The sequence below is a fragment of the Equus quagga genome, chromosome 9 (assembly GCF_021613505.1).
Source record: "Equus quagga isolate Etosha38 chromosome 9, UCLA_HA_Equagga_1.0, whole genome shotgun sequence".
NCBI classification, from domain to species: Eukaryota; Metazoa; Chordata; class Mammalia; order Perissodactyla; family Equidae; genus Equus; species Equus quagga.
In genome coordinates, this window is record NC_060275.1 from 921,854 (window position 1) to 931,125 (window position 9,272).

A 9,272-nucleotide genomic window follows, 5' to 3' on the forward strand; every position below is an offset into this window, starting at 1 on the left:
GAGGGCGGAGCAGGTGGACAGACGCACACCAGGAGGGAGGAGCAGGTGGACAGATGCACAAGGAGGGAGGAGCTGGTGGATAGACGCACATGAGGAGAAACCACCTCTGTGGGTGCCCCCTGTGAACAGTTGAGACCAGGTCTGATGCACTCTGCCCACTTAAAACCTGGGATGGCTGGCTAAATCCTGCTTATGGCAGGTACTTGACAGATATCGCCTAAAGTTGGCAGATTTAGAAATAGAGACACAGCATGTTATCTCGTTTCACGGAAACCTCGATACCAGGAGACCAAGAAACAGAAATAGTACAAGATGTTGCTTTTTGGGAGAAGGTCTGGGAGGCAGGGGAGTGAATGTGTTCTCCAACATCAGGTTTCTCTGCTCTTGACTGCCTACCACATATGTGTATTTTTGGTGACACAAAAATAACAAAAAGATTTCATAAAAGATGGTGGATTTAATACAAGTAGTTACTTTTGCTCCTTTCCCCAATCCCATTAAAACAACTGTAGAAATAAGTCTTTTTTTCCTTTAAAGTTCGGCACCTGAGCTAACAACGGTTGCCAATCTTTTTTTTTTTTTTCCTGCTTTTTCTCCCCAAATCCCCCCAGTACATAGTTGCATATTTTAGTTGTGGGTCCTTCTAGTTGTGGCACGTGGGATGCTGCCTCAGCATGGCCTAATGAGTGGTGCCATGTCCATGCCCAGGATCTGAATCGGTGAAACCCCAGGCTGCCGAAGTGGAGCACGCAAACTTAACCACTCGGCCATGGGGCTGGCCCCAAGAGAATTTTTTTAAAAAGATATAAATCTACAAGGAGGAGCCAGACGACAGGAGAAATTAGCAAAAGGCTTTGGATGCTGGAAAGCAAACAAACTCATGACAAATGGCTGGGCAGCTGTGAGAAGTCTTTTAGAGCCAGCTGTGAGAGGAGCTGAGAGGCCGCACGAGGCCCAGGTGCTGATGGTAGACCACTTGGAGCTGAGGATGGAGAGGCGCCAGGACTCGGACCAGGCAGACACGTCCCTAATCCCTCCCTCTCCAAATGAGGCCGCTTGGGCAGCTGTGCCCTCCTGCTCTGGCAAAGACCGGGGCTTGTCCTCAGGAGAGGGTGAACCTTAACAAGGAGGGCAGGAGGGAAAGGGAAGAGATGGAAACCAGGAAAGAAAAGATAAAGGGATTATGGCCTCAGGTCTGGAGGCCCAACATCCGTCTTACAGGCACTCCAGGAAGCGAGAAGGGGAAAATCAGAAGTGAGGAAGCCATTCATCATTTCTTCCCAGAGAACCAACAGATACAAGTCAACGGAAACACACCAGACCCAGCACATTAATGAGAAGTGTGATAATAGTGGGGGTCCTGCAAACTTTCAGAAAGGGGGGACCCCAAAAAGCCTCAGAGGGAGGGCTTGGAATTGAAGGGCTCCTCCTGGCTCCCCAGCAGTTGTGCTGGGTGGCAAGTGGCAAGAGGATATGGGAAACCCTCCTGGCTCAGAATTCCATCCCAGGCAAACTGGCCGTCAGGTACGAGGGTAGGATACAGACCTTCCCTTCCCATGAAAGGCCTCAAAAGTTGATCTCTGTGGCTGCTTTCCAGGAAGCTAGAGGAGGAGGTGCTCTCCAAGAAGGAGGAGTCCAATGATGACAGCAGAGGCAGTGGGACATGGGGACCCTGCGGATGAGACAGCAGTGCACGGTGCACCCCTCAAGAGCCCAAGAAGGACTTCTCCAAGAAGGAAAACTGAATTAGTGATAAGTACAAGGACGAGCAAGAGAAAAAAGACACTCATTAGCTCGGGGACAAAGAGCCGAGCAGGAACAAGGGTTGTGGCAGCAGCCGCAGGCTCAGCTCTCCTGGTGCCATAGCCCCTGAGATGCTGACTGCCAAGACAGGCCACCCGGAATCTGTGTTGGCCATGCTGGGAGGGCACGAGGAATGAGAAACAACCCTCGACTTGCAGGGCAGAAACTAAATAAAATGAGCCAAAACTCAAAATCAAACAGGAGTTATGCAAAGGCTGTTATTTAGACAGTTGGAAACAAAGGCCAAAATAGGAGGCCAAAAGCAGCATCAGGGTGTTGGGAAAGAAGGGGGAGCGGGAGAGCAGCACAGAACAGATGCGCCCACATAAGCCTGACAGGAACAGCATGCTCACAGCGTGCACCACGGCACTGCCATGAGAATGGAGACCAGGTGGAAACCATGGGCTGTCTCATGGAGACAGTGGGGAGAGGACGGAGCTCCCTCCAAGACCAGGGGGCCAGGGAGGTCTGCCGGGAGGCAAAGACGGGTGGGGGTGTTGCACTGCTGGGGTGGGGGGCTGCTGTTTGACCCCCACTGTCCAGGCTCCGCAGTTCAGTCTCTTCTTGAAGCAGCTCACTTGACTCACAAGGGAGTGAGGCGATGATGGAAGCCTGGGGGACATTTTGTATGATTCCCTGGCCCACGGAAGTTTATCATCTGCTCCAAGAACGCGATGGAACGTGGCATGCCCTGAGCTACCATGTGACCTTCTGGAATGGGCACAGTGGCAGGTTAAAGAGGGCACTACTGTCCCTGCTACTTCTCTGGTGAGAGGTGGGCTTGACCCCCTCCCTTGAATCAGGCTGGCCTTAGTGGCCTGCTTGACCAAGAAAATGTGACAAACATGACAAAGGCTTGGTCCTAAGGAACCACACAGCTCCCCCAGACTCCATGACCACTTGCTCTGGGAAGCCAGAGGCATGCACGAAGTCTGAGAGAGCCTGTGCACAAGCTGTGTGGAGAGAGAGGCACCCAGCGGGCCCAGCCATTCTGGCTATCTGGGCCCAGAGGCAGATCTATGAGCAAAATGAGGAAAGACGTGACTTGACCCAGAGAGGACTGGCCAACAGCCAGGCCGCAGGCCCTGGACCAGCCCCAGCTGAGTCATCTCGGCTCCTGCATCAGGGCTTCCCACAGTACACGCCAGGGCCTCAGGTCTCACATGTCCTCTGTCCCACGGGGCGCTCTTTTGGAAACACCCGTTTGGATACATTTAGATAAAGACTATGGGTAGCACAGTCAAGACTCCAAGGCAAGATGTGCTATTAACAATGAGCGTAAGGCCTAGCACTAAAGAGAACTGTGAATAAGCCTCAAATAAATCAGCCTCTAGAATATTGAGTGTTATCACCCTGACATTGCCATGACATTTCTCCAGGCTGTAACTGCTCACCAGAGTTGCATATTCCACTTCTAGGACGGTAAAAACTTAAAAAATAGTAGAGATAAGCAAAAACAGCCTAATAAATACATTTGACTCAGAAAGCCCTTAGTCCACCAGCAGGAAAAGCAGACACATGTTTGGTCAGAGACCAGCCTCACCTCCAGGGAGACGGACAGACAGACAGACAGACAGACACGTGTTTGGTTACAGACCAGCCTCACCTTCAGGAAGAGGCAGAGACAGACAGACAGACACGTGTTTGGTTACAGACCAGCTTCTCTTCCAGGGAGACGCACAGACAGACAGACAGACAGACACGTGCTTGGTCCGGGCCCAGCCTTACCTCCAGGGAGTCCCCAGATATGACGAGGGCACAGTCATGCTTCCTCCGAAATGCATTCAGCTCCAAATGGGCCTCTCCTCGACTGGTCACCTCCACAGAAGGGAGAAAGCACCCAGATTACAATGTTGCCTCAATCAGAGCACCGACAAACAAGCCCGTATTTACGAATCACAGTGAGCTCTTTAGACACATCACCTAAAACCAAAAGCTGCTTGACACACGAAGTCCTACAACAAACTGCTCTTTCAAATTCCTCCTGCACTGCTGGGCACACACACACAGTAATTTACACTGACTGTTTTCCGAGGTGTGGCACCTCAAAGTAGGAAACGTGCGCTGTGACGTGCAGTGAAGGCACCACAATTCCACTGCGAGTGTGACCAGGAGAAGCGGGCCTGTGGCCACAGGGGAGCAGGCTCGGGAGTGATGACGGCCTATGCACAGCTAGGGAAGATGCGCTTCCCACAGCAGAGTGTGGCAACCGTCAATTACAGCTCCTGGTCTTTTCACAGGCTGATGGCACGGGGGTGGCTTCTAACGCCAGGGACACAGTTCTTCAGAACTCCAACTCAACACCTTAAAACCCAGGGCCCCATGGAGGGAGCTGAGTCCCTCAGGGCCACCCAGTACGGGGGCAGGACAGCCCATCTTCATAGCAGGCCCAGTGATGACAATACTTGTACAGACTGCCTCTGCCGTCTCTGCCACGGTTCTCAACTGAGCCTATTCACTCAAGCATACAAAATATCGGGGGGTTAGACAACCTGAAGAGCAAAGTTAGGTCATAATCTTGAAATATCATGAATTTTAGAATGAAAACATTTCAGAAACCAATTTGCTGGTTTTTGACATTCTTTGGAGGTTTTATGGGGCATAAAGGAAATGATATATTACAGGACTGAAATAAATTAAAAATTTCATGTCATTCAAATTAATTTCAGAATCATTGTTAAATAGGTAGGTTTTATTGTGGAAATGTTCATTTGTGGTGCTATAGCACTGAAAAGTCAACAAAAATTGATCTGAAGTTTTATCAGAATCATTAATAATTTAATTGCAAATAGTAGTCTGCAGGGCCTAATTTGCGATTCCAATGCTTCCAAATAAACTACATTTACATGTAAATTATATTCAAATAACTATTTCTGTAGGTGCAAGAGCTTCATTTAGAAAAGTCACAGACACACAATGTCTGTTCACCCACCATCAATCAAGAGCCAAGAAACTTTTATTTTTTCTTTGAATTAAATTTAGTCATAACCTAATATATACAGTAAACACATAAATTTAGATAATTTCTATTAATTTTCTTTGAGCTAATTAAGAAGAGCATTTAATCTGAAAATGGCAGTAGATTACAAACACATTCCTATTTTGTATTGAGAGCTTGTTTCACAAAAGCAGCTTCTGGACTATAAGCAATGTGTATAACTAATAGAAAATGTAATTTTTATCAATGCACACTTTATAAGTTGACTAGTCTATTTTAAAATATCTGGTTGTTAATAAATAATTCCAATAGTACAACAGAAAAATACTTTTGAATTTAGACCTTGCTTCACCATATCAAAAAGTAGCTTTTTGATCACATTTAATGTATATAACTAATAGAAATCTATTTTTAACGTTTTTATAAATTGAATAAGAAATTACATTTCTCTTTTAAAACAGATATTTAGTAATTAATAAAAAATTGCATACACATTCTCCCAAAAACAGTAGGTTTTAGTTGTGAAATAAAACATTTAAAAATCAAAGTGATTTAGACAAATACTTACAGGTCTGAAAGTGTGGATGTCTTGTGTTCTAGACACCAAATGTGAACTTTTGGCAATGCAAGTGGCTGTCTCAAGTTTATCACCCGTGAGCATCCATATCTAGGAGACAATTTAAACTGGTGAACTTCAATACTACTACACTTTCATCTCCGAAAAGGGTCTATCCTTGAATGGATATTTGCACACTCATGTTTATAATGTCACTACTCATACTAGCCAAAACATGGAAGCAACTCAAGTGTCCATTGAGAAATGAACGGATAAAGAAAATGTGGTCTATACATACAATAGAGTATTATTCAGCCTTAAAAAGGAAAAAAATTCTGACACAAGCTACAACATGGATGACCCTGGAGGACATTATGCTAAATGAAACAATTCAGTTACAAAAAGGCAAGTACGAGTCCACTCACATGACTACTAAGAGTTAGATTTACAGAGACAGAAAGCAGAGCCCGGGGTGCCAGGGGCTGGGGGCAGAGGGAACGGGGAGTTAGTGTTTAAGGGGGACAGAGTTTCAGATTTACAAGATGAAAAAGTTCTGGAGATGGACAGTGTGCTGGTTGTATAACAATGTGTGAATATATTTAACGCCACGGCACTGTACCCTTAAGAAGGGTTAAGATGCATAAAATTTTGTGTTATGTCCATTTTGCCACAATAAAAAAAGATGCCTCTATGGACTTGCTTCGCTAAAACAAGTAAGAGCAAAGTGGTGTTTGGACTCAGCAGCTGAGCTCTGGAGGCACGTGGGTGACGGGTGGGGTTTGGGAACCACATGGCTGAGGCTGGCGAGGACCTGCACAAGCCCAAAGGCAGCATTCCCACCGCCCTGATGCCAGACCAGCAGGCATAAAGCAGAAGACACCACACAGCCTTGGGTTTGCAGAGCTGGGGGGCCCTGAGGATCCTCAGGCCTGCTTGCTGGTCTTCCAGCTGGAAACTGAGGTTCAAAATGGGTAAGCAGGCAATCGTTAAGCCAAAAGTTGTTTCTATCAAACAAAACATGTCAAATAATAATAAAAGAATTACACACACATGCACACATTATGTACATAAATGTCCCCAGACTAAAAAGAAAGCAAAATCAGGACACCTACGGTCCTGATTATAACAAGATAGTTTATATATATTTTATATAACAGCAAAAACCTTGCAGTAATTTCTCCTTATCATCTGAATTCTTCAGGTGTCTTACGTATCATATATAAATATACATTTTGGAAATAGCAAACAGAAGAGACTTACACAGTACACTGATTCTCTGCTCAGGCGTAATCTACTTGTGGCTCTTTGTGTCTGAGGATTTCGGTTTTTTATTTATTTCACACATTTGAACTTCCTTTACTAGCCTGGACCTAAGATTATGACACATTGTTATGACAAAGTTGGGAACAACTACACAAAAGAACAGGAACTAGGGGCTGGTCCGGTGGTGTAGTGGTTCGGTTGGTGCACTCTACTTCAGTGGCCTGGGGTAGGTGGGTTCGGATCCCAGGCATGGACTCTCACACTGTTCATCAAGCCACACTGTGGTGGCATCCCACATACAAAGTAGAGGAAGACTGGCATGGATGTTGGCTCAGGGACAATCTTCCTGAAGCACAAAGGGGAAGACTGGCAACAGATGTTAGCTCAGGGCCAATCTTCCTCACCAAACAAACAAACAAACAAACCACCCAAAACAAGAACAAGAACTACCACTGCTGGTAACCTGGCACACATTCAGCAAGTGTGTGTGATCTGGCTGGAAGACTACCTCCATGTTTTGCAGGACTATCTGAAATCAGAGCCTATGTTATGTAAGGAGATAGAGGGTTCTACTTCTTTAGACAGGAAAAATAAAAGAAAAAAGAGCAGAGCTCCAGAAAGTCTTGCAGAGTTTGGCAAAGAATTAGTATAAATACTCAAATCTTCACATGAGAGACATTTACTACTTTAATATGTTGATAATCCAACACATACAATTAAGTAGATTGAGTTGAACTTTATGAAAAATTACAATAAAAGGTAATTTTATTATAATAAGTAAAGGTTGAGATAACATAAACCTTTTGAGTCTGCACTGCTCTGTAACTCTGCACTCCCACCTGCACAGCAATCCTGACACCAGATGCAGCCTCCCAGCGCGCCATCCAGCGCAGGCTGAGCTGACAGGGGCCTCCCGCCCTGGAGCAGACAGCCCCACGGCCACGTCTCACTGCCTGTGCCCTGGAAAGCGCGGCGGCAGCCAGTGTGTAGGCTGCCACAGGAGAAGCTGTGCTGCACAGAGCACCCATCCGAGTTGGGACGGGCACACGAGGGCGGCAGGCAGTGGCTGTGCTGGGAAAGGGCAGGGCGGTGGTTGACCCGGGAGGCCTGGAGCGGAGCACGTGAGGAAGCCAGCTGGGTGGCGGGAGGCAAGGCGTGGGGTCCTGGAGGTCCAGTGGGAGGAGAGCGGACGTGAGTGGGGCTCTGCGCACAAGGCCCTCTCATGTCCATGGCCTCATCCCAGGTCAAGGGCAGCACCTCCCGGGAAGCGGCACTGCGCACATCGAGGCAGCCCTGGTTTCAGAGGCCATGCTCCGTACCTTGATGCCTGCGTTCCGCAGCATCTCCAGTGTGGGCCTCACATCGGCCTGCAGCTGGTCTTCCACCCCCGTGAGGCACAGCAGCTCCATCTCCCGCTCCAGGCTCTCCACCACTGCGGCCACCTTGAGCATCCTGTCGTGGACACTCAGCTTGGCCTGACTGTACCGGCTCTGAGGACAGAGACGAGGCTGTGATTTATGCACTCAGGACTTACTGAGGACGTGAAAATTGGCAACATTAAAGAAATCATGAGTTTCTGCTTCTGTGGACACTCCTTTCCCAGGAGGCTGGGAAGTGGGTGGTACAGGGGAGGGTAGAAGACTAATTCCCAATGCTCCTGGGAGCAAGGCTGCTCTGCTTATGGGCTGTGGTGACACGACCTTGCAACGTCACACAAGCAGTAAGAACTCGTTAATGAGAACACCAGTGCCTTACCAGGGATGGGATGTCCATGAGGGTGGAGAGACAGGGAGTCTGCTCACCTCGAAATCCTGGTACTGCTCTTCTGTGAGTGCCCTCTTCGCGACCACGAGGGTGCGCAGACCTTCGCGGGCCATGTTTCCACACTGGAAAAGGAAATGCTGGTCACATGTGGCCCCTAGCCCTGAGTATGACAGGGACAGAGGCCCCTATGGTACTCGTCACTACCACTCTCTGTGCTGATGACCATCCCCTGCTAATTTACCCTGCCAATTCCTAAGTCCACCACGTGCAGGCACAAGAGATAAGCCGGAGTGCGGCTGACTGAACCACAGCTCCCTGGCTACCTCCTCCCCTCGCCCTGCCCTCACTGAGGCAGCGGCAGGCACGGGAGGCAACAGCAGAGGGAACCCTGAGAGACCCTCATCTCACAGACACGCCACCAGACTAACCCTGACCCGACAATGTCTCTGCTCTTCCTGAGCTCTGAGGAGGAGCAGCAAAGGGACACGATGGAGGTGGAGTCACTGCACGGCTCTCCAGATGACAGGCATAGGTCTTCTCCACCTCAAATCAGGCTTTTCAAAAACAGCGTCAAAAGCACTTAACTAACACTGCCCTGATCTTGGTGTTGACATCAGGCTGCAGGTGGGAACAAGGGAGGAGGAGATGCTGAGTGGTGGCGGATGGGAGGAGACAAGACTTGGAAGGCAGGAAGGCCCCACGTGGCAGTGTAGTGGATAAGAGGACGTGGAAGGTCACACATGGCAGCGTAGTGGTAAGAGGACGTGGAAGGTCTTATGTGGCAGCTTAGTGGGTAAGAGGATGTGGAAGGTCGCACGTGGCAGCGTAGTGGGCAAGAGGACGTGGAAGGTCTCAAGTGGCAGAATAGTGGGTAAGAGGACGTGGAAGGTCTCACGTGGCGGCGTAGTGGGTAAGAGGACGTGGAAGGTCTCACGTGGCAGCGTAGTG

General features: G+C 48.4%; 1 protein-coding gene across 8 annotated transcripts in view; it reads right to left on the reverse strand.

Annotated features, from left to right (window-relative positions):
* The window catches only part of ATP9B (ATPase phospholipid transporting 9B (putative)), a 280,330-nt gene that overhangs the window by 28,244 nt on the left and 242,814 nt on the right, over positions 1-9,272 (reverse strand). For all 8 annotated transcript variants that reach the window (XM_046672314.1, XM_046672313.1, XM_046672312.1 and 5 more), the window contains 4 exons: positions 8,363-8,446; positions 7,880-8,050; positions 5,310-5,408; positions 3,532-3,621 (listed from right to left, as the gene is read on the reverse strand). In XM_046672314.1, the coding sequence (XP_046528270.1) occupies positions 3,532-3,621; positions 5,310-5,408; positions 7,880-8,050; positions 8,363-8,446 (444 nt within the window). The remainder of the gene's footprint in view (positions 1-3,531; positions 3,622-5,309; positions 5,409-7,879; positions 8,051-8,362; positions 8,447-9,272) is intronic.